The sequence below is a fragment of the Benincasa hispida genome, chromosome 4 (genome assembly GCF_027475165.1).
Source record: "Benincasa hispida cultivar pf3 chromosome 4, pf3_genome.v1.1, whole genome shotgun sequence".
NCBI classification, from domain to species: Eukaryota; Viridiplantae; Streptophyta; class Magnoliopsida; order Cucurbitales; family Cucurbitaceae; genus Benincasa; species Benincasa hispida.
In genome coordinates, this window is record NC_143481.1 from 39,660,145 (window position 1) to 39,685,372 (window position 25,228).

A 25,228-nucleotide genomic window follows, 5' to 3' on the forward strand; every position below is an offset into this window, starting at 1 on the left:
TTTTTTTTTTTTTTTTACCAAGGTGGTTGTTGAATTGGTTGCCAGAGTGTCGTCGGAGGTGGTTGTCAGAGTATCATCGGAGGTGGTTGTCAGAACTCAAAGTTAGTTGTTAGAGTTGGCCATCCAAAGGTGGTCATCAGAGTATGTCGCCGGAGTGTGGTAGCGATAATCGTCAACGGAGACCGATAGGTGGTATAACGACCCTAGTTTCCTACAATCTTCTAGGACGCTACTTCATGCATGCATAGACTCAATCGTACAATGCCTTTTAAATCATCAAATTAAAGAGCCAAAAATTTTATTTAATAATGCTCAACGAGCAAGGACGAGAAAACGTAAGTAAATAATGGTAAATAAACTAAAGCAAAAATAAAATGAAATAATTTACCGGTCGGGGTACCCCTAGTTTCTACTAAAACAAATGTTAAAAATTAAATAGTCAAATAATAATGTTGATATATTTTGCATAATAATGAAAGACGCCTAACTTCTAAACTAGAATTTCAAACATAATACTATATGCGGAAGCAGTGAAACGTCCTAATGGCCAGGTCATGGATCTCTCTTGTCATTCGCCAACCTATCGTTACTCTTATCTGAAAAATAGGGAGAGAAAAGGGTGAGTATAAAAATATACTCAGTAAGTGGTCCACTACTGGGCCCACTCAGTGACCTATTAGTTTATCCATTAGACCAAAAATGCACAACGACATCATAAACATATGCATACGCATAGACATAAGGGGCGAACCCGAAGACACACTTTCATAAGTAGTGATTCAAAGGTCATAGCATAATTATAAGTAGTGATCCCAAAAAGGACACCGTACTTAAACATAGGGTGTGGCCCGAAGGCTCACACATGCGATGTGCATGGCCCAATGGTATACTAACAGTCACAAAAAAAATCTCATATGGGCATAAGCTTACAAACATCAGTACATATTTAAACATAAACATGCAATCAAGGCCATGACTCAACATTAAACTTTAACCCCATTCCCCATATTTTCATCAACTGTTTCAGCCTACTCATAATTCATACATCAAGTCTTAGCATATTATATAACTCATACATCAGTACTCAACATCAGGCCTTAACACATTATATCCATGCTTCAACCTTATCACAGTATCCTTCAATCCTTACATCCAGATCCATCACAGCAAGAATAATTCAAATTCAACTTACTGAATTCAACATAACACCCATAACAGATTTCATCACAGTTTCATATATGAAATAAAATATTTCACAGCAGGCCTAACAACGACAATCAGCAGTAAACCCCTTACCTCAAGATAACGCACTGTCCCAAAACAAGACCTTACTCTACTTAAGAAGTCCCTTCACCGACACACGTTCCTAAAACCAATAACAAATTAGGCCCAAGAATCCCCAAATGACAATGGGCTGCCAAGAAAACAACTTACTCTCAACAGACCGCTTGGTCGGACTGCCGTGAATCGACGACAACCGACACTGTTCCAGTGCACAAAACGAACCAAGTCAGGATCACCCTGCTGAGCATCAATAATCTGCTGCCTCAAGGTTGGTTGCACCGTCAACTGGGCTAGCTGCAAAGTGACTTCCCCTACTGCTACCGCAATCTCTGCTCGCTCCAGGTCTCTACACAACTGAACCCTCTTAGTGTTCAAGGCGGCCGAATGAGCTACCTTTTGACTGAGAGCATCGGCTACCACATTCGCCTTACCTGGGTGGTAGAGGATCTCGCAGTCATAATCCTTTACTAACTCGAGCCACCTGCGCTGCCTCATGTTTAATTCCTTCTGGGTGAAAAAGTATTTCACACTCTTGTGGTCGGTGAACACTTGGATCTTTTCCCCGTACAAGTAGTGTCTCCAGATCTTCAGAGCAAACACTACTACTACCAATTCCAAGTCGTGGTAGGATAGTTGCGCTCATGGTTCTTCAACTAGCGGGAGGCATAGGCGACCACCCTACCATGTTGCATGAGCACACAACCCAAACCCTTCTTGGAAGTATCACTATAAATCACAAAGTTCCCGGAACCGTCTGGTATGGTGAGCACTGGGGCAGAAACCAACCTCTGCTTGAGGTCCTGAAAATTGTCCTCACACGCTTTTCTCCAAACAAACGAAACTCCCTTTCCTGGTCAGCTGGGTCAATGACATGGCCATACTGGAGAAATTCTCTACAAACCTACGATAGTAACCAGAAATTACGCACCTCATTGACTGTCGTAGAGCAGGGCCAATTGGTAACGACTTCAATCTTAGCCACTAAATACATTAGAGGCAGAGAGGATCGGGGAGAGTCGGTAAAATAACCAATTCAACTCCACCAACATTTAAAGTTGGTTGTCAAACATTGAGTTGGTAAAAAATACCAACTCAACCCAATTCTTTTTGATTGTCAAACACCCTATATAGAGTCAAGTAAATAACCATGAAAGTAATCAAATAGGCCCACTTGCCTAAAGTGGGCGACATCCATTACAATTGCGAGATGCTAAACACGCCCTGAGAGGCTCAGATTATGAATATGACGATATCATATCATATGCTACGTAGGACGACGTTTAAGATGATAAACTCTATGCCATGTATTGTCAATCTGTTCCGAGTTCTCAGACTTAGTTTGCCGGCGGCAGGAATAATTGAGCCTTAATTTCCATTGCCTTGTGGAGCCGCCGCTGCCGTCACAACTTTCCCGATTACCCAATTCAATTATCCGATAACATGCTTCTTCTTTCACCATTGCCACTCTCCACTCGCTTTCCCGTAATACAATTCCCTTCTCCCACCGTCTTCCTCCACCACCAGAACCCCCATATTACAACAACCCATCTCCCATTTCCCTTCATCTCCGCCACCGCTACAACCTCCTCCTCCGTCGTCACCTGTTACACTTCCTCCGACGCCCTCGAGCTCGACGTTTTCGAAAACGACCCCGTTTCCCTTCAGAGTCGCCACTACGACTTCACTCCTCTACTCGACTTCCTTTCCCGGTCTTCGCTCTATCCCAAGTCCGATTCCGATTCGGAGGTGGAATTTAACTCTACTTTGAACTCCGGTTCTGACTCCGATACGGCTTCTCCGACCTCCCTAGACCCCACCGAGTTCCAGCTTGCTGAGGCCTACAGGGCCGTGCCGGCGCCTCTCTGGCACTCTCTACTTAAGTCTCTTTGCTCTTCTTCCTCTTCGATTGGGCTAGGTTATGCGGTGGTTTCATGGCTTCAGAAACATAATCTGTGTTTCTCTTATGAATTGCTTTACTCGATTCTCATTCATGCACTTGGCCGCTCTGAGAAGCTCTATGAAGCTTTTATTCTCTCCCAGAAGCAAACCCTAACCCCCTTAACGTATAATGCTCTCATTGGTGCTTGTGCTCGCAATAATGATTTGGAGAAGGCCCTTAATTTGATGTCTAGGATGAGACAGGATGGTTATCAATCTGATTTTGTCAACTATAGTTTGATAATTCAGTCGCTTACTCGCACGAATAAGATTGATGTCCCAATCTTGCAAAAACTTTACGAAGAGATTGAGTCTGATAAAATTGAACTCGATGGGCAACTCCTTAATGATATCATATTGGGGTTTGCGAAAGCTGGAGATCCTAACCGAGCTCTGTATTTCTTGTCCATGGTACAGGCGAGTGGTTTAAATCCCAAAACTTCTACTTTTGTTGCTATTATTTCTGCGTTGGGAAATCATGGGCGGACAGAGGAAGCTGAGGCTATATTTGAGGAAATGAAAGAAGGTGGATTGAAACCAAGAATTAAGGCTTTTAATGCACTTCTTAAAGGTTATGCTAGAAAGGGTTCTTTGAAAGAAGCAGAATCTATTGTTTCAGAGATGGAAAAGAGTGGATTATCACCGGATGAGCACACATATGGTCTTCTCGTTGATGCTTATGCAAATGTGGGCAGATGGGAAAGTGCAAGACATCTGTTGAAACAAATGGAAGCTAGAAATGTACAGCCCAACTCCTTTATTTTCAGTAGGATTTTAGCTAGTTATCGGGACCGTGGCGAATGGCAGAAAACATTTGAAGTTTTGAGGGAAATGAAGAACAGCAATGTCAAACCTGATAGGCATTTTTACAATGTTATGATTGACACTTTCGGGAAATTCAATTGCCTTGATCATGCTATGGAAACGTATGACCGGATGCTCTCTGAGGGGATTGAACCAGATGTTGTTACTTGGAACACGCTTATAGATTGTCATTGTAAGCATGGATACCATGACAGGGCTGCAGAGTTGTTTGAGGAAATGCAGGAGCGTGGTTATTTACCTTGTCCCACAACATATAATATTATGATCAATTCATTAGGAGAGCAGGAAAAATGGGACGAGGTGAAAATCTTGTTAGGAAAGATGCAGAGTCAGGGCTTACTTCCCAATGTGATAACATACACTACACTTGTTGATATATATGGGCAGTCAGGGAGGTTTAATGATGCAATTGAGTGCTTGGAGGCCATGAAGTCTGCTGGGCTGAAACCATCCTCAACAATGTATAATGCTTTAATCAATGCCTTTGCTCAAAGAGTATGTCATCCTTCCCGCATATCATCTCGCAAATTGTTTGGTATAAATCTTTATTCTTTGAGAAATTGATAGTTATATTTTATAATTCCAATGAAAAGGTACTTACTGTTGGAACATATTCCTATGTATGGATATGTCATTTGTTCATACTTTTTTCTCCACTGCTGATATTGTATTACAAATGGATGGAAATTTTTAGAACAAAATAATATTATACATAATTCATTGCTTGACAAGATGTTCTGCCAATCATCAGATAGTTGAGAAAATTGATGATGCACAAATGTACTGGAATATTGTAAGATGCTTGTTTGCATTCCATTTGTGCTTCACATCTTAAACAGATTGAACTTGTAATCAGAATTCTTAGTCAATAGCATAGTCAAAATATGACTCCCTTGTAAATAGCAGTACTCTTAATATTTTGCAAAAGTAGGATTGTAAGCGCTTTTTGAATATTAGAAACATTACAAAAGTAAAATTTGTTTTTACTTTTGTAATTTTTGGCGCTATTTCTTCTGTTTTGTAATTGGCTGTAGTTATTGGCAGCAGATTTTACTTTTGTAATTTTTTAAAAGGTTGGCTTTATTTCTTCTGTTTTGTAATTGGCTGTAGTTATTGGCAACAGAAACAAGTTCACCATCCGATTTGGAGCCTATGGTTCTGAATGATATTTTTATATAAATACGCCTATCTGTCATTGGGCCATCACCAGATTTGCCTCCCCAATCATGGTTGTAATTATAAATTTATGTATCCGAATATAAATTTTAATTTGTTTCTTGAGCATGCATTTAGTATTGTTCCATTTTATCATTTGGCAGGGTTTGTCAGAGCAGGCAGTAAATGCATATAGAGTTATGAGATCAGATGGATTAAAGCCCAGTCTCTTGGCTCTTAATTCATTGATCAATGCATTTGGCGAGGATAGGAGAGACATTGAAGCCTTTTCAATCTTGCAGTACATGAAGGAAAATGTAAGTGTAGTGTATTTACAGTAACGTTTGCATTTTTCAATTCCCAATATCAATATAAAGCTTATCCATTCATCATCCAAACTTATTTGGTCCTACAACTGCAGGATGTGAAGCCTGATGTTGTCACATATACAACACTTATGAAAGCTTTGATTCGTGTTGACAAATTTGACAAGGTAGAAGAACTTGACCCTCCAGCTTGTTTTTCCTAATTTGCTCGTTATTTTATGCATATAGTTCGCTTATTTGGTGAATATGATCTCTGATTGTTCATTGTATTGGATCCTACTCAATGTCTTTTCCAATTTTTTCCATTGTTTCAAGGGAGATATTGTCAAGATTAAATGTTAAAAAGTAAAGCCGGACTATTTTTGAAAATTGGATGCACAACTTTTGATGTCGCAGTACCTTGTGTTAAAGTTACTCAGTTGCAGCATTTCTAATTTGTTATAATACCACATTGTCGAATAGAAAATTATGACAAATTGCTTTCCACAGCTCCTTGTGCTTGTCTCAAATCACCGAGCAACCTCAAATTTCATGTTTTCAATTGGAGTTTTGAAATATACAAAAAGGAGGGGATGTTAATGATTTAACGTCTAACTAGAAAATGCATTATTTGCGTTTCAGGTTCCGGCTGTGTATGAAGAGATGATTTTGTCTGGATGTACTCCTGATGGAAAGGCCAGAGCCATGTTGCGGTCTGCCCTCAGATACATGAAGCGTACACTAAGCTTATAGTTGCCCGCCCGATCTTGTAATCATGCACCCTGGAGAATAAATTTGCTTGCGTTTATCCAACCAATACTTATAGTAGGTACGCACTAAAGGCCTTAAGATGTGATGTTTTTGGCAGTTTCATAATGAATTGGTACCAGAATCTGTAGTGTTTTTTGCACTTAATGAATTGGTATCAAAATCTACAATTTCTTGGGAATTCATGTGCTGAGATATGAACTCATGCTCATAATTTCATGCACACTGTCTCGCAGTCATGACTAATGTTCGAGTCTGCCCTGGAATTTTTTTGCAGGAATTGCCAAAAGCTGAGTCATATCCTTATGACTTGGAGAAATATTTGATCTTACACAAATAGTATGGCATTATACCAGCAAAAAGTAGCATTTCTACAGTAGAACTCTCAATGCTCGCCTCTCCTTCAGCTCCCTTAAATGACACAGATCCACCCCACCCGGCTGTCAGGTGAAGGGTCTTAGAAACACCAGGAAAATTCCCATCTGTTAATCATTCTTGTATTATTGTTTATATTAACACCATTCTTACGTTATACAGTAAAATGCAGAATAAATAATCTATCCAAGGACCTCACTTCAATGACTGTTCTTTTCATTCTTTTAGTGATGCTAAATCAGCCAATGTTTCTGTGTTGTTTAAAGATAGAAACTTTGATGTTAGGTTTATAGGTTGCAATATTTAGGGGAGAAGGTGAAGAAAACCATACAAATGTAACTTAGATATTTGGTAATAGTAACTCACTGCCCTGACAAATATGAGATCATCTATAACTCTTTTATAATGAAATATGGCAATAAACATGTGGAATCCAGAAACTAAGCACATCTTCAAAGGGAAATGGCAGAAACAAGTGGTCTAGTGAACTTGTTTTTAGAAATTCTAGAACAAAACATGAACATCAATAAAACTGATGACAACAAAAATAGCCTAAAATAAGTTCTCATTTCTTGCATCCCTAGGTCAATCACCTCCCTCTTCTTCCCATATCTGCTGCTCCTCTCAATCAAGTAACCTTCAAGATATTCATCAATCGACACCAACTTGTCTAAGTTTCCCTTTGAATGGAGCTTGGTCTCACCAAGGTACTCGGGACCCAGCTTAAATATTGTAAAAAATGCAGCAGACCAATCGCCAAGAACCCTCTGAAAACAGAGAAGAAAATTGAATTCAGCCAAGGATTTCCATGGACAACAATTGGTCAAGATGGCAAGAAGAGATGTTACATACATTAAAGGTAGCGGGATCTGTGGGATTGAACATTCTAAAGCAGTCTTTTGATGAGGCAGCTTCATCTCCATATATCTGATATAAAAGTATGATGAACAGAGGCCTACTTTAAGACCAAAACCAAGATTATTTGATGCAAGTTACATAGCAGTTCTTGATTGACAAACCTCAAATGTGAAAGCCATAGGAACTCCTGCCTTGTCAAACATGAAATCTGTGGCTGTCCCATGTGCCAGATACCTTACAAAACAATGATTATGCAGGAAGAAATTCAGACCCAATTGCGCATCGAGGATGGTATTACAAGAGCAATTAAGGGATTCAATTAAAAGAACAAAAGCTTCAAATCAGTTGGCCTTCAGACTAAGCCAAGGGGCATCTAAAAGGTTGAATTCATTGAAAATGAACTGGTTAAGTTGTAGAATTAACCTTGCATTCTGAATGAAGATTTAACCTTAGGGAAAATATCAACTTATATCTTAAACTTTGAAGTTACAATACTTAAAATCTCAATTTAGACCCTAAATTTTTATAAGTGAGTCAATTTAATCCATTAGTTAAAATTCTATTTTAAAATGTTAATGTATAACTTTTACACGTGTAAGACATCAAAACTTCTTTAGATCAAGAAATTAATATGATATTAGAAAAAAATATTTGAATCAACTAGATAGTGGCAGTTTTTCACTAATAGAAGTGTTTTTGTGTTTTTCTTCTTCTCGTCTTTGTTTATTTTTCTCTAAAAATTTGGAATAATTGTGCATGAATTTTGTTTTTACTCGTTTGTGAAGACTTTTAGAGAAGAATAATTTTAAGGTGGTTTTTAGTTGATTTTAAATGAAATCAAATTAAAATAGTTATAAGGTAGGGTTTAAATTGATTTACTCATAGAAGTTTAGAGTCTAAATTATACTATTAATTTGGAGTTTTAACTTATACATCAAAGTTTAAGAGTATAAACTAATTTATTTAGGGACCATTTGGGACAAAAAGTTGGTTATTATCTGAGTTATAATATTTTGTGTTTGAAAGGTAGATTATTTTAGTTTGAGTTATAATAGTATGTATTTGAGATGTAAACTATTTTAGTTTGAGAAGAAAATAGTAAACACTATAGTAAAGAATAAAAAAATGATGAGTGTAAAATAGTAAAAACTGTAGTAAATAATAAATATTATAGCAAATAAGAGTTTTATAATAGTGTTAATAACAATTAATTGAGGAATACAAAATAATATTTACTATAGCAAGAGGTGGTTATTATAATTTTAAAATAGTTCTCACCCCAAACACACCAAGTTCAATCTACATTTCTAAACTTCTAGCTATGATCCTAAGAATTCTCTAACTCAGTAATATTTAACTGCATTGTAAAAGGTTCATTCTACATTTCTGAACTAAAAGTGGCACATTGATTGGACAAAATTTGCTTCATTCGACACAATGTACTGGTAGATAGATAAAGAAGGTGGACTAATAGAATAAAATAAAGTTTTTTTCAGCAACTGCTTGAAAATCATAATTGTAATCGAAAACTTTGAAATGCCAATAAAATACATATAAAACAGATGTAAAATGGTAATCTACTACAATATGATTGCAATAAAGTAGAATCATAATCGCAATAAAGAAAAGGGTTAATGAAGAAGTGAACTAACCCGACAGAACCTCCGCCTGATCCAATCATACAGCGGTGGTGGCAATGGAGATTGTTCAGCTCTTCAACCAGAAGTTTCATTTGTTGAGCAATTTCGCCCTCAGGAGTCGTGTTTTTATGGTCATAAGGCATGAACAAAGCCTAAAGGATAACAATCAAAAGCAGCAAGTTGAATGAAATGTGCTTGGAAAAACCTCAACTTTTAGTTCAACGGATAAACAAGAGCAGAGAGGGAAAGTTACTAAATAACAGTAACATGATTCCTCTTAGATCCTGTTATGATTTTCATTTTTAATAAACAGGATTATATCAGTTCTTTAACAATTCCTCCTCAACTGCTATTACCTGTAAAGAAGACTATCCGTTGTATGTAGTAGTATTAAATTAACAAATTGGAAAGAGAGCTGATGAGATTGTTCATTGTGCTGGTTTGACATGAAGAAATTCGAGTTTCATTTCATTTATTTAGTAAATTGTATGGGTGTACAGCGGTTGGTCTGAGTTGGTTTTCCAACCAAACCGCCACCGGCAACTATAGTTGGTTTAGTAAATGTTCAAATCAACCTCGACCGTCGAGGAGTACAAACTGGCCATTAGTCGGTCAGTCATTTTTGTTGGTTTTATTCTTCAAGTTTTTTTAAAAATTTGTCAGTTTGGATTTTTCCCAAACTGACACCGACCAATTGCCTTCGACTTGGTCGGTCTTTCGGTCTATCATGCTCACCCCTAGTAAATTGGATTAATATTCGTGTTGGGATTTCTGTTTATCAACCAAAGCAAAACTGATTACTTTCAAAAGCCTCAAACTAACTGTATTTGTTTTGTCGGTTAAATTACTCCTTGAACTATCATATTTGTGTCTATTTGAATTGACTCTTAAACTTTAAAAGGTATTTTGTAGGTCTTTAAACTTTCAATTTTATGCTAACAGATATTTGACCTATGTGATATTATTTAAAATCCACAAACAAGCCAGACAAAAAGTTAAAAGTTTAGGGTTCTAAGGGAGATTCGAAATACGTCAAGGACTTAAAAAATTGAAATTTTGGAGATTAATTAGACATTTTCAAAGTTCAAAGACTTTTAAAATGTAACTGAGAGTTCAGAGATTGAACTCGTAACTTAATGATATGTAATTCATGAAACTTTGAAGTACAATTTCATGAGTAAACTAAACTAAACTTACCACATTGTCAAGTTGTGATTTTAAAAGAAAAGGAACTAAAAAAAGGTGTCAGTAAAGGAAAAAGCAACTGTAGTCTGTGTTCATGAAAAAGAAAATCACCGATCATAATCCAGGTTAATAACTAAATCTTGTTGTCTTAGTACCTTGGACTTAGCAAACACAAATGATACTAGTGTTGTTTCTTACCTCCATTCCAGAGTGCACATTGACCCACATATGTGGATCAAATGTTAAGGCAAGGTTTCGCATAATTTGAGTTTCAGGTTCGCTAAAAGGTGCAAATCCAGGATTTTCCTCATAAGGATCATAATCCTGCAATAGGGAGAAGGATAACTAACATGCTTGGAATAGAAGAAAGTATCACAACAACTATCATTCACAAAAGCCAGACTGAAATCCATGGAGCCTGGGAAAAAAAAGAAGAAAAAAAAAGCCTTGTTTCAAGAAATGAATATGATAGTTTCTCCTTGGCTTCTCAGTAGGAACTCGTAACTCAGGCTGCAGACTATATCAAAACCTGGTCAAATCATTTCAAGTCCAAACCAGATGATAGATACCAACCTTTTCCTTTTTACCCCAATCAACACTCCAATTCCTGTTCAAATCAACACCTCTCCCTGCCATAGAAGATAAACTCAGGCATGTCAATATCTACTTTGAAGACCTTGTATGACCATATAATGGATTAAATCTTCTTTAACACCATTTGAGTAATTGTTTTAAATGGAAAAACTACTGGAAATATTTTTAAATATAGCTAAATGTCATTGTCTATTACTGTTTATAATTAATAAACAATAACATTTTACTATATTTATAAATAAGTTAGCCCATTTTACTATATTTGAAAATAGCCCTTACCATTTCTTCTTTCACATAGATCCCCACCCTCAACAAGCCTGCGCCCATTTAAGTTTTCCATTGGCACCACCTGACAACATACATAAGCAAACACATTATTTATGCATACAGTAACAAGTGAGTTTGAAGCACCAATATCAGTTAAGAGCATAGATTTCTTTCAAGTTTTTATCACTCTACTTTCTTTTTGCCATTTTCGCTTAGGGTTTTCTCATTGTGGAAGTTTCTTTTTTGTATCTCTCCAATGGTTCTTGTGCTCTGTTCTATTATGATTTTCACTCCCTAATTAAATTTGTATTTTGAGCATTAGACTCTCTTCATTTATTCCTCTTGTTCAAAAGGAAAAAAGAAGAGCAAATGTGGCATCATCTACAATGCAGGGTTAACATGGACTTCATTGCTACATAAAAAGAAAGGTGGAAGTTAGGTGGAAGAGGAGGAAAGTTGAAGCATCCCACTAATACTTTTACTCCATTAACTTATTCCATTTATCAATCTAAAAAGTTGCACCCTCCACACATACCTTAATGACAAGCTTATCAAGTGTGTTGTTTAAGGAAGCTCGATCCATATGAGGTAACAACTGTTCTTCACTCAAGATTGAGAGAATTCTTAGTGCAACTTCTGTCGTTATGAGCTCCCTTCCATGCTGTCCAAAACTCTGGAAGACAAGGAGGAATCATCTGTCAAGAACACCAGCAATTGCCAATCTGAGATGGTATGTCCCTTAATCGTTAAGGAAAGGAAAAAAACAAAGAAGAAAAGGACAAATAAAAAACTAATATCTAAACCAAGCCCATTCTAATTTAGATCAAGAAGTACACCAGGCAGGAAGCCTTTGCAGCTTTCACTTCTACATGGATGAAACATCAGTCTCAAAAGAACCCCAAGGGAATAAAAGCCTAAAAGACCAAACGAGTACGCAATTCAACACAAAACTTACAAGAAGTATCCGAAATTTTGACGTGTCATCAATGTTATTCCTTCCATGGCAATAAGTAACAACTGGAATCTCTGCAACATAGCCCTTATTTCTAGACTTCATTGTCTCTATCTGCTTAAATATTGAAAGTAAGTACCTAAACCAAAGCATCAAGCCTGAATAAAGGAGGACCAGCAAGAAGAACATACAGTCAGCTTATCTGGGTGTCGATGGACCAAAGCTTTTATCTCCTTCATCAAATCAACACTGCAAGATCCAATCAATCACCCAACAAAATTGGAAAACTTTCAGATAAGAATCCAAGTAGACCATTGCCAAATGAATAGATCACTATTACAGAAAAACCATGATAACCATATGACTGCAAAGTTCATTTCTAACAAAGATAAAGGGCCTAATATGAAACTCTCCAAAAAACTTGGATCAGGAGAGAGTTGTATCGGACTCGTTAAAATAGAGGTTAACAAAGAAATGGTCATAAGATCAAACTTCCCCTTTTTTTTTCAGAATTGGGAAAGTTAGATACATACACATCTAGACACAATCCAGCCACTATATCAAATTTCTAGAACAACAGAGAATCTGCATGAGTTATATGATTAAATACCCAAATTCCAAAGAGAGAAGAGCAACAACAACGACCATTGACAGAGTAACCGGCAGATTATACTTAGCACCTAATCTTATCCATCGTAATTACCAGGAAAACAAAAAGAAGTATAGGAATCCGAATCAGAGAATGACCAACCTAGAATGATAAAGATCGCGGTTGATTGGAGTTAATCTGTCGGGATCGTCAGCAGTAACGAAAAGACAAATGAAAGATATGAAGAAGCAGAAGCAGAAGAAGAAGAGTCTGATCCATAAGGAAGGGAAAAAAGAAGAAAGAGGACGACCCATAAGGCAGAAACAGGGGGAAAACCGATCGTGGGTGTTGTTTCAGTTGAAGAGTGGCTCCATTGTTGGAAGGTTTTGAGGAAGGAAATGAAAAGGGAAAGCAGAGGAAGAAGAGGGAAAAGATATGGAATTTTGTGCACGTTCAACGGTCTTGATTTTGCAGGCTTTACAATGATCATCCCCAATAGAGCTTTGTAAGAAACTTCTTACAGAGAATTTCAACAGTAAAGTGATTGGGCCACCATCTGCTTGGCTTGGCTGCACAATTTCAATCCGACATCAAATCATCAATATGCGAAAAACAAGAGTTTTTGTGGATCTCCCGTGCGTTGTGCGTTTTTGTCTTAAGAAATATGTTTCAATTATATTTTCGTCCCCAAACTTTACTCCTTATTTCGTTTTAGTCCATCATTTTTTAAAATCTTTGGTTTAAATAACATTTTTAGTCTATGTAGTTTTGGTCAGATTTCATTTTCAATCTCTTTTCTTTAAACTGTCCAGATTTGATCTCTATATTTTAAATAATTCTTAAATTTATTTTTGTTATCAAATTTAGTTGAATAATAAAATAGTTTTTAATACTAAAAAAGATACTATATAAATATATTTACAAAATTTACTAAGGAGATTAAATATGACTAACTTTTTTTAAAAAGAAAAAAAGTAACGGTAAACTAGATTAGTTTTAAAATTTATTCAACTAGATAAACCAAAATTGAAAATGAAATTTTCGTTCATTTTCTGTTTGTCTTTGAAGAACTAGTAATTTATTTATTTATTTTTACTTTTTATTTTAATTTAAAATAATTATGAAATGAACTTTTAAAATTAATTTAATAATGATAAAAAAATGGTTAGACTTAATTAATTGTATTTATTTTACTCTTAAATTAATTAGCAGGCATTAAACACTAAAGATGTAAAATGAGTATCTAGTGAAAAATTGAGGTTAAAAGTGTAAATCTTAAAATTTAGGGACCAAATTGAAATAAAATTCAAATTCTAAGGATGAAATTGTAACATTTCAAAACTTAGGTGCTAGATTGAAACAAAACTCAAAAAACTTAATGACTAAAAGTTTAACACATTCTAAAACTTAGATATCAAATTGAAACTAAAACAAAAAGGTATTTTCCTGTATTTTAATTACATCCATAATGCTTTTAACTTTGGAGTATACTTTAGAGAAACTGTTGGACTTCATCATCAAACAATCTTCACAATTTTTTAATCCTAAAAATTAACCACCAATTACATGCATATTTCAATTAAAGAGTATAAACCGAAAATTTCTATTTTTCTCCATCTCAAAAGGTTGCAAATGAGCCTAATATTCTTTATTAATCGTTCTTTTTGAAAGAAGGATTAGATCAAAGAATAATACATCTTTGAAAAAAAAAAAATCATCATTTACAAGTGACAATGAACAGAGGTCCCATTTCTCCAAAAATATCTCATTTGAGTTGAATCTTCTGTTGTCAAAATGGTTGTATTCTGTTATTGATTTGTTGTCCATATAATGGATAACAACAATGAGACAACAATCATGCCACATGAAAGTGCTAGTCCAAAATGGGAGTTCGAAGAAAGATCAAGGATAAACCTCACGGTATTATATATAAATATAATTATACTCTTCGATATATATATATAAGGGTAGGAAAAGATTATTCTTCGCCACATTATCCTGTATTAATATAGAAGAAATCGAGAAACTGCTTGGGACACTGTGTTGAAATATGATGTTTGAAGTTCATATGTCTATGAAGTTCATATATATATATATATATATGTATAAAGTTTATATGTGTAGAGTTATTTGGTCCGGGTTCATATGTTTGTGTCTAGAGTGTAGAATTTAGTTTATATGTACATGGTGGGATATTTGGTACAATTTTTTTGGACTCTAAATAATCTGTCTTTATAATCACTATTTTTGTTTTAAAACTTTCTTATTCAATAATTCTACCAATCTTTGTGTTGAATAAATATGAATTGTAATTTTTCTCTTTTAATTTTAAAGTTTTCCTTTCTTTCTTTTCCTTTTTTTTTTTTAATAATGAATAAAAATTAATTCACTACATTTCTTGATAGTTAAATAAAACGGAAACCCAAAAAGAAATAAAAACTTTTTATTCATAATTTTGCTCCTTGAATTTCATCATTGTCTTCTTCTTCTTCCTATTGTTGTTATGTATTTTTACTCTGTTATGAATTTTTTTAATTGAACCTCTCTCATCATCTTAGTAGCTAATGAAATGCTATCACATTTCTTCAATAATTTCACTTTTAATTCCTCCAAATTTGAGGAATCATTAAAAAACAAATCTCTATTTTTTCACTATTTTTTACCATAAAATGTTCTAGGAAAAAAATCTCAATTTTATGCTTTTTTTTGTTATATGTTACATATTTTCAACTATATATATATTTTTTCAAATATTATTAACACTCATTTGATATATGAATTCAATTAAATAAAATATATTTTACAAATTTCTACGTATAAATATTATATTTAATATAGATAAAATATTATTATTTATATAATCAATAACTCTGTAACATACTTTAACAGTCATCGATCTTATAATAGTCGAAAGTGATTGTCAAAGTTGATTTTCACTGGAGTTTGTAGTTGGTGGTGGTTGTCGGAGCCTGAAGTTGGTCGCATGAAGGTGGTATTAGAGTTGGTTGTCAGAGTTTTTTGTTGGAGATGGTTCTCGGAATTACGAAGTTGGTCGCACGAAGGTGGTCATCGAAGTTGATCGTCAAAGATGAATTTCGCCGGAGTTTGTAGTTGGAGGTGGTTGTTAGAGCTCGAAGTTGGTCGCATGAAGGTGGTATTGAAGTTGGTTATTGGAGTTTTTCGTTGGAGGTGATTTTCAAAGCGTGGAGTTGGTCGTCGGAGTTGCTTGCTCGAAGGTGGTCATCGAAGTTGACTATTAAAGGTTGATTTTCATCAGAGTTTATAATTGGAGGTGGTTGTCGAAATTGGTCATCAGAATTTGTTGTCGAAGATGGTTGCCGAAGCCTAAAATTGATCATCAGAGTTGGTCGCCCGAAAGTGGTAGTCGAAATTAGGTCACCGAAGTTGTCATTGGTGGTAGTTGCAGGAGCCCTAAATTGGTCATTGGAGTTAGTCGTCGGAGTTTCCATCGAAGGTGGTTATCGGAGCTTAGAGTTGGTTCTCGCAATGTGGCTGGCCGATAGATGAAACCATTGAAAACATTGAAAGAATGGAGAGTTGTGCTGAGTCGGTAAAATATACCAACTCAACTTCACCAATATTGGGCCAAACATTGAGTTAGTATATTATACCAACTCAACTCAACTCATGTTGGTGAACCAACAACATCTCCTAAGGGTCAAGGAGATCTCCCTTGGACCAATAAGTTTGAAATATCTCCCCAATTGATTAAAGGCGAAATGCCTTCGTAAATAAAACAATGTTAATATAGAAAATATTCCTGAACTTTGTATTTTATTTAAAATTATTATTGAACTTTTAAAAGTTGTATTAGAATCAAATCGATAATAAACTCAAATTCCAGAGAATAAAAATGTATTTTGTGCTAAAATTAATCAAAATTGTTGATATCTTTGTTTAAAAATCTATCAACTTAAAAAAAAAGTTTGAAAATACCATTACCCTTAGCATATTAGACAAAAATCGTAGTACCTCGACTCAAAAATATAGTTGAACTTTAAAAAATTACATCAATACCTTGACATCAGGCAAATTAAAAATTAAAACATATAAAATAAACATATACCAAGTAGAAATTAAAACACATGTTCATGATTTCCTCCACTAAAATCCTTTCACTCCATTTTCTCTTAGTCTTTTTTTCAGTCTAATAATACATAGAAGTGGAGATCTAAATCTCTCATGAGGTTATAATACCTTAACCAAACTCTCTCTTTCATAGTTTATCACAACAACTAGTTCAATTAACTTATTGGCTATATTAGTAATGGTGGCAATGGTGATGGTGGTGTTTCCCATACATTAATCTCATAGAGATTATATTCCAAACCTTGAAGTGAAAACAACCTATCCCCTCCTATAGAAAAGTCATGGATGAGTCCTCCTCCATATTTGGGTTGAACTTGAGAAGCCAATTCCCATTCAAATCCAAACCCACAATACACTGAAATGACACTATTTATAGAACGAAACACCTTCCCTCCATGCCATCCCAGCTTTGGCTTTCCACCATGTTCAATGAACACACTCTCAACTGACGAAGGAAACCATTCCCTTTTCTCTTCTTTTTCAGAGCTCCTCCAAACTCTGTTTATTTGAGATTCACCTCCAAGCTTTCTCAAGTCCACAAAACTAAAAAAACCATTCTCATCCATTACACAAACACAGTTCATTTCCTCAATCCCCATTGCATCTACTAATGTTCCTTGATGTATCACCTGGTATGGATGGTGTTCCCAATGATTCGAATTTGTTTCTGTCGCTCTTGGATCGAATATCCTTATTCCATTGCTTCGAGGACTGCCAATCACCGCTACTAAACAGTTGTTACTTGGCAGCCATTGAAGCTTGAAAGTGTCGCCAAGCTCACTATTACGTTCAGCTTCTAAGAAATCAATTTGCTGTCCTGTTGTTGTATCCCAAACTCCAATGCCATCCACTTTTGTGTATGAATCATCTTTACAACAACAAAATATTTTGTTGTTTGACTTGTTGATTGCCAGATTTCCAGGTTTCGTTATCGAAAATTGATTATCTCCTCCATGAAATCTATAAGGAGACGAAGTTCGAGTGAGCTTAAATCTATGTTTAAGTTCAGCAGTTTGTGGATTGAAGAGACCAATTCCACCACCACCATCACCAAAAGTGTTTGGATTTGAATGCTTTTGACCACTGATTAAGATGTTTTCTGAATCATACCACTCCATGTCCACAATCTTCATATAATCAAGGTTTCCAATTGAGAGTTCTTGGAGCATCCAATCATAGACATGAAAAACTCTGCCATTAGCAATTGAGCAACTACCATTGGCACTTGCTCTTATTAATGAATGATCTTTCAGCAAAGTTCTTCCAGTTATGGAGGATGCAAGTTTGAGATTCTCACCGTCTAACTCGACGTTTCTGGCCGAGCGAACCTGGTCTAGAAGTCCATAGTAATGAGCTTCTTTAAAGAGAAGCAAGTCGGGAATGGTTGGAGGAACATGAAGCTCGCCGGTTCGAAGAAGATGAAGAAGGACATTGAAGCAAGCAGGGTCTCTATCAATGAAATGCTCTCCAAATTCCTCATATTGTGCTGACCAGGCATCATCTAACATGGCTTTGAGTAACGAATCAGCACCGGCATTAGAAAGGGTTGTCGCCGTCGTTTCGAATATCGTGCCACCCACATTGAATCTCACCTTTCGTTTCTGAACTGCCATGGCTATTCAATCCTAGCTGACAAGAAATTTGGTGATGGAAAGCCTCTTGGTAGTATTTAACATTTAGTTTTCTTCGTTTGAAAGAAAACAAATGAGAACAATATGAATATGATAGAGTTTCTTACATTTTTCTTTTGCTTTGTGTGTCCACATAGTTACTTTTTAACTGTGGTGATGACAAGTTTCTCTCAGTATTTGCATCTAATTTTCTTAGTATGAAAGAAAACAAATTGAGAGGAATATGGTCAGCATATAGAATTTCGTACCTTTTTCTTTTGCTTTTAGACTGTCCCTCTCTTTATTTCAGCAATGCTAGTCTCTATTTGAGGACAATACTTTCTTACCCAAAAAAGTAAAGTGAACAAATAATGGACTTTACCTTTCCCTTTTTTCTTTCCTTTACTCCCCATTGATTTATGAGCTTTGTTGCAATTGGGATTTCCAGAACTCCAACTTTAATTTAAGTTAAAATACACTTTCGATCCCTAACATTAACAACTTAGTACCTATACTTTCAATTTAATTAAACGATATTATTAACACTAATGACTGGAAGCAAATCTTGAAAGTTGAGGATCAAATTAAAACAAAACTCAAATCTTAAAGTAAATTATAACATTTTGAAATTTAAAAACTAAATCGAAAATAAACTCAAAATTTAATGATTAAACGTATAATATTTTAAAACTTATGAACCAAATAAAAACTAAACCTGAAACTAGGGACCAAGATTATATTTTCCCTTACCTCAAAAGCGAATTCATAAAATTGCATTGAAATCTTAAAAATTCCTCAATACAATAGAGGACGTGTGTGTGTTTTTTTTAGTACAAAGACGTGGTACGTTTAGTACCTTCCTTGGTCGAATTAGATTGTTATAAAATGTTATGATCGTTATAAATTGACTTAGTGTGTTGTGATTTAAGAAATTTTAGGTCTGCTTAACAATTATAATCGGTTAAACAATCCATATTTCCAATTGATTAAACCCTTTTTTCTTCAAAAGTGGAAGTAAAAAACATTACACAATAAGCTTACTGATATACCTTGATAACGTCATGGAACAATTACCCGATCACAAATTCAATTCTAACATTCCGATAACTCAGATAACTTGACAAAACTTGAAAGTGAAGTGACTTGTAAAAGCAAAGACTATCACCAAATTAACTGAATGCCCTTATCATCTGGGCCAACGGCCACAGGTGTTCAATATGCTAATCTTAAATACCAACAATGTTTCAGGTTAGGAATCTGAGAATATTAATGAGACACTATTTGAGAGCTCGAAGGCATAACAAACCATCTTAAAGGTCAAACAGTGCAAATAAAACAAAGATGTTGGCAGATAAAAAAGAAAGTGCCCAGAGTCTTCATTTTTTCTCAGCATTGTTCTCCAATTCTCTCTTAAGCTGCAACGAGAAATCGTCATTGACATCATCGTCATCCCAGTCATCTTCCCACTGCTGAGTAATTTCTTTGCCTTCCTTCACTTCCCACTCTGTAATCCATTCTTACCAATGAGAACCAGAGGGAAAGATTATAAAAATATCATAAGGCTTAAAGATGTTGGGCCAAGAACAAGAAGAAGAGTAATAAGCTTTACACTATAATCTGAGGAAGAATAGAATTGCAAAATAACTTTGAAAAGGAAGAAATGATCTCTAAGTTCTAACTTGTATATGCTCCCGAACAAGAACCACCCGGACTTGCCTTAATATTGCTGCCCTAGCAAATGTGAAAAAGTAAAGACTTTCGGAGGAATGTGTTAAAAAACATTATGATGGTCATTATGGTGGTTACATACCTAGAACAAAATCTCACAAGTTTCTTGACAGTCACATGCTATAACGTCAAAGAATTGGGTGGCTATTTTGTGAGATTAGTCGAGGTGCACTTAAGAAGCCCAAACACTCTTAGTTAGCTAATAAATAATAATAATAATAAAAGATACATAAATGATCTCAGACAAGATCAGAATTGCTCCCACCCACCCAGCTTCTAGTCACAAGTTCACTCTTAACTGGTAATGGCAATCTCATCAAATCTTTCACTTCATTTCCAAACTTACAAGCATTTTTTGTACATTGCGATGAATGAAATGTATAGAACATACAACTTTAAGTTAACAGTGTTATGCTAGCGCGACATATACAAGCACATCCTTGGGGAGTGAAATTAACAAATTATCAAAAGTTTAGTATTGACACACCAACAATATATAATGCTCCATTTAACAAACTCCAAACCTTGTCACTGAAATATCTCTTTTTAAAGGAAATGCAAGACTTGCAGGATCCTCAAATCATAATCAGTCGGCCCAAGGTCGATCCAAGCCCAGCCCAAAGTCAACGGCTGACCAGTCCAACCCAATCCAACCCTTTCATAAATTGGATTGGATATAGAGCTATCTTTTTTAAATTGGATCGGCCCATGAGCCAGCCCGTTTGAGTCGTATTTGGATTGGCCCATCGGGCTTGCCCAAAAGCCCAATCCAATATAACAATATATATTTTCACATATAATTATTAATACTAATCAATAAATAATAATATTTTTTAATTTAAAAAATTCAATTCTACACATGCACGGGAACTAAAAACAATAAATAAAGAGATTAATGTAAGGGTGGTGAGAGTTGTAAAGTGAAAACCATTAAAAAATCCCTTTATTCTTGTCTCACTTTGGAAAAATTGAAGAATAAGGAGGGGTGCATACTCTATAAATAAGTCTCTTCAAGACTATTTATAAATTTAAAATAAAAATTAATAATGTAATATATTTGAAGGGCCAATTTGAGCCCGATCCAAAGGACTAGTTCGAGCCAAATCCAATTTTGACCCATCAAGCACGGTCCATGGATTGGGCTATGGGCATATGTTTAAGAGGTTGGGCTGGCTCAAGCCCGGCCCAATTAGTGTTGGAGGCCCGTAGGGCTTGGGCTTGGGCTAAGCTTGGGCCTTTGATTCTTTGGGCCGGGCTGGCCAAAATCATAGTTTCAGTTGACAAGATGACGTGAATGTAAAACTAAAGATTTTTCATTCTCTTCCTAACAATCAAGTAACAGTAACCATTTCTGAAAGTTCACTCTGCCAAGACCATTTCAGTAATCAAAGCAAAATCAGAATAAACTCCCTTCAAAAGCTATTCCACTAGCTTCTTTATGTAGTACTCCAAGCACTTTTGAGCATACAAGGAATATGTAATGTTAAAAAATAAATTAACTCCAAAACAAACCTTTTTCCCCCTAAAATATACACGTTATTACATTAACTTAAAACAAACGTCTAGAGGATTTTAATAGCTTAATTCTTAAAGAGAAAAAGACCCATCTAAATATAGTATACTTAAAGGGCATATCTTTTAGAAACCATACACGATTCCAACTCTTCTTGATTATGATCAATACGTTTTTTTCCCCGATGATTGTTACTATAGCAATTGAGCTTAGAAACATTCCGGCTTATTTTTTACAAACACTGGATTCCAAGAATTTACTGCAAAATAATGATTTTTTTTTTTTTTTTAGAGAGATACATAACCATTTCATTGAAGAAATAGTGAGTGAACAAAACAACAGTAACGGGGCATCCAAGTGAAGAATGCTAGCAGTTAGGATTGAGTCAATAACAGGATTTCCAAACCGAATTGAAACCGATAGTGAAGGATTCCAAAAAGGGAAGGAATAAAAAAGACAAATAATTTCAAGTCATACCTTCATTGATCTCAAACTCTTCAAACTCATCATCATCCTCAAAGAGGTCAACTTTCACTTCCTCAGAAGCTGCTTTCAGTTCAGTTGCCATCACAAAGCTCACACCAATCTACAAATCTTTAGTAATCTGATACATCAGCAAAAAAATTGAAATACATTAACAAGTGAAAGATACACAACTTTAGGCATGTTTTTCTTTTCTTTACTTTTTCTTTTTTAAGAGAAAACAACCTTTTATTGACACATACACCAACCCCCCTTCCCCACCACCACACACACACAAGGGGAGGCCAACAAAGGAAGGGCCTCCACTTCTGATAAAAATAATATTTATCAAGTAATTACAAAAAAAAGCTTTACCACCGAAGCCCAAAGAGAAACATAGAATCAAACAAAGGACCAAACATCACTTGGATCCTTTTCCAAATTTCTAAAGTCTAAACATTTAATTATTCCTATCTCCCCAGCCACAAGAAACGTCCCTTCTCCTTAAAAGGCATATGGAGAAGGACCTCCTCGATCATCTCAATCAAGTCTGGCTAACGAAAAGCCAAACGCCTCCAAAAATCACTCTATACAAAATGCATGAAGTTAATCTCCAAAGGTTGTGATCCAGGTTTTCCTCTGCCTTCTGACGGAGGGTAGAAAAATATGGGCCAACCAATGAAGGTGACTTTCTCGAGACCCAATCCAAAGTGTTACCTTTCCCATGGATAACTTGCCATACAAAGAACTTTAGAATCTTAATATTCAAGGGAGCCAAGAGTTACCAAGCAAAGGGTCCATCAAACAGTGGAAAAAAAAATACGAGAGAAGCCTCTAGAAGGGTTAGGGCATCAAATACACATATGCCTTCTCATGATCCTAAAATCAAACTACTCTATCAAAGACAGAAGGGTGTGACATCCATCATTTCTCTATCGGACAAAGGACAACAAAAGCCAAACAAAAAAGAGAGGGAGCTGCCAGACCAAACTAAAACCTCAGCCACAAAACAAATTTTCAAAGAGGATAAATGGTAAAGATGAGGAAACATGGTGCAAAGGTGTCTACCTCTCACCCATTAATCCTCCCAAAAGTACATTTTCATCCCTTACCCCACACCACAATAGACTAAATGAGAGAAAGAAGGGAGCTCAATAGAGATATCCTTCCAAAAATCTCTGTAAGGGCCTTTATTACCATTTGACTGCCACTCAAAGGGGTGGCACTGTACTTACCCATGATAATCTTCCACCAAGGGTTTTAGACTAAAGAAGGAAATATCAAAGCCATTCGCCAACAAGGCTTTGTTATGAGTCCTTAAATTCTAAAGTTCAACCACATGTTCACAGACTTCTCAACCACATCGCAGTTCACAAGGTAGGCCCCTTTTCCTTCATGTACCCCTTTCTACAAGAAATCCCTCATAAGCATCTCGATAGTCTTACAAACCAAGAGAGAGAAGTATTTTCCAGACCCATGTCAATGAGCCCAAATTTTTGGGTTGATTGTTTAACCAACTTAATTTCCACAGCAAGCCAATTCCAGAAGGGTTGAGCTGGGTTGACCAAATAGAATATGTTTTACACTGGTTTTTTGAACTCTCCCTACATATAGAGATTTATTAATAGTGGACGTAGTCACATATTTTATACCATCACTAGTTGAAACAAAAGGCTCTATAATCTACTGGCGTACTCATAAAACCTATGTAATATGTTGATGTTGTCGACTTATAAAAACAATAGATTAGCTGCTAGTTGTTCCTCAAATTCACATCATATAAAATTTTCTAATGTCGCTGGAAAGTCCATGGATAAAACAATAATAAACGTGTCTTAAAACTTCAATTTCACTAGTAGCACAATCATGAATGTCTCTTAAATTTTAAAGACCCACTAGCAATAAGACCATAAAGATCTACAAAAATAGATGACTATAAAATAAAAGGAGTAACACCCACTCCCACTATTCTCTACGTACACAAGCACATCCATCTAACCACACTTAAAAGTTGCACTGAGATAATTCCATGAACTAAAGGGGATTTTTACATTTTTTATAGTACTACAATTGGAAGTATGGGGAATTTGAACCTTCAACCTCAAGGAAATGAGTACGCACATCAATTAATACTACAAAAGGCTCAATTTGGCAATTGGGTTCAGAAAGGAACACGACATTTTTTTTTCCGGGTGGGGGGGTGGGGTTCTCAAAGAACAGTCTGTTCGAAGAGGAAAATGAAATCTTTGAAGTTCTAAAGCTTTTCTGTTTTCCAGATACGTAATTGAGAGCACAGAAACTGGACACTTTTGATTGTGCGAAATGGTTATATGAGTGGCCTCATTCAACACTTTTTCGGTACAGAGGGATTGCAGATACTAGACAAAAACAGAGAAGAAAGCAGACGCAGAAGAGAAGACTGCAGGCAAAAGAAGAAAAAAAAAGCAAATTCATGTGAGTGCGCTCTCTTTTCCCTTAGTTCTGAGGAGAATCACAGTAGAAATTATACGGCAAGCCATCAAATACATCGAATTCCCAAGACAAACAGTAAAGCATAGCGGAGAGTGAGAAATGTGACATGAATTCAAGGCAGATAAAATGGAGAGAAGAAGGAGATAAGAACCTTGGGAGAGAGTTGTGAGAGCCGTCGAGCAGGGAAGATCGAGGGAGTCTCGAGTTGCTTGATTTCCAGTGGAAAAAAATGAATCGAGATATCTTGAGCGACAAGTCGGCAAACCGATGCCTTTTTAAATCATTATTGCTTTAGAAATTCTATTTCAATTTATTCTTTATCCTTAACCTTTAACCCTTTGGAGGTGTTCCACAACCCAAGGAAATTTGGGTTGAGTTGGTAATTTTTACCAACTCATTATTTGACAACCAATTTTAAATTTTAGTAGGATTAAGTTGGTTATTTTACCAATTCACCCTAACTCTCCCCAATTCTCTCTCTATTGTTTTTAATATCTCCACCCATCAATCTCCGTTGGCGATTACCGCTACTACACTCCAAAGACATACTCCGATTGAAGGAATGATATATCAAGCAACAGAAGATTACAGAATCAAT

At 35.7% G+C, this 25,228-nt stretch overlaps 3 protein-coding genes and 1 pseudogene across 7 annotated transcripts; 1 reads left to right on the forward strand and 3 right to left on the reverse strand.

Moving 5' to 3' along the window:
* The first annotated feature begins 2,439 nt into the window (after window positions 1-2,439).
* LOC120074932 (Pentatricopeptide repeat (PPR-like) superfamily protein) lies at window positions 2,440-6,854 on the forward strand. Of its 3 annotated transcripts, XM_039028036.2 has the most exons (5): window positions 2,474-4,542; window positions 5,367-5,519; window positions 5,624-5,695; window positions 6,150-6,336; window positions 6,553-6,854. In XM_039028036.2, exons 1-4 carry the CDS (start codon window positions 2,725-2,727, stop codon window positions 6,258-6,260), a joined length of 2,154 nt encoding a protein of 717 aa, XP_038883964.1. In that variant the 5' UTR covers window positions 2,474-2,724; the 3' UTR covers window positions 6,261-6,336; window positions 6,553-6,854. The 3 variants fall into 3 exon arrangements, with proteins under 3 accessions (XP_038883966.1, XP_038883964.1, XP_038883967.1); XM_039028038.2 differs by lacking the exons at window positions 5,624-5,695; window positions 6,150-6,336; window positions 6,553-6,854 and adding an exon at window positions 5,158-5,276 and having other exon boundaries at window positions 2,440-4,542; window positions 5,367-5,507; XM_039028039.2 differs by lacking the exons at window positions 5,624-5,695; window positions 6,150-6,336; window positions 6,553-6,854 and adding an exon at window positions 5,171-5,276 and having other exon boundaries at window positions 2,516-4,542; window positions 5,367-5,507.
* A 167-nt stretch (window positions 6,855-7,021) lies between these two features.
* Window positions 7,022-13,448, reverse strand: LOC120074933 (Zn-dependent exopeptidases superfamily protein). Of its 2 annotated transcripts, XM_039028040.2 has the most exons (11): window positions 12,898-13,448; window positions 12,338-12,395; window positions 12,150-12,260; window positions 11,730-11,867; window positions 11,207-11,276; window positions 10,907-10,962; window positions 10,532-10,657; window positions 9,161-9,300; window positions 7,670-7,742; window positions 7,503-7,577; window positions 7,022-7,417 (listed from the first exon to the last, which is right to left on the reverse strand). In XM_039028040.2, exons 1-11 carry the CDS (start codon window positions 13,047-13,049, stop codon window positions 7,103-7,105), a joined length of 1,314 nt encoding a protein of 437 aa, XP_038883968.1. In that variant the 5' UTR covers window positions 13,050-13,448; the 3' UTR covers window positions 7,022-7,102. The 2 variants fall into 2 exon arrangements, with proteins under 2 accessions (XP_038883968.1, XP_090168988.1); XM_090312862.1 differs by lacking the exon at window positions 10,532-10,657 and having other exon boundaries at window positions 12,898-13,359.
* A 3,564-nt stretch (window positions 13,449-17,012) lies between these two features.
* Window positions 17,013-18,458, reverse strand: LOC120076198 (BTB/POZ domain-containing protein At4g30940 pseudogene; annotated as a pseudogene).
* Window positions 18,459-19,614: 1,156 nt separating this feature from the next.
* Window positions 19,615-24,932, reverse strand: LOC120074994 (protein DSS1 HOMOLOG ON CHROMOSOME V-like). 2 transcript variants are annotated; one of them, XM_090312895.1, is made up of 3 exons: window positions 24,782-24,932; window positions 22,174-22,300; window positions 19,615-19,959 (listed from the first exon to the last, which is right to left on the reverse strand). In XM_090312895.1, exons 2-3 carry the CDS (start codon window positions 22,262-22,264, stop codon window positions 19,832-19,834), a joined length of 219 nt encoding a protein of 72 aa, XP_090169021.1. In that variant the 5' UTR covers window positions 22,265-22,300; window positions 24,782-24,932; the 3' UTR covers window positions 19,615-19,831. The 2 variants fall into 2 exon arrangements, with proteins under 2 accessions (XP_090169021.1, XP_038884052.1); XM_039028124.2 differs by having other exon boundaries at window positions 19,615-19,971; window positions 24,782-24,921.
* Between the last annotated feature and the right edge of the window lie 296 nt (window positions 24,933-25,228).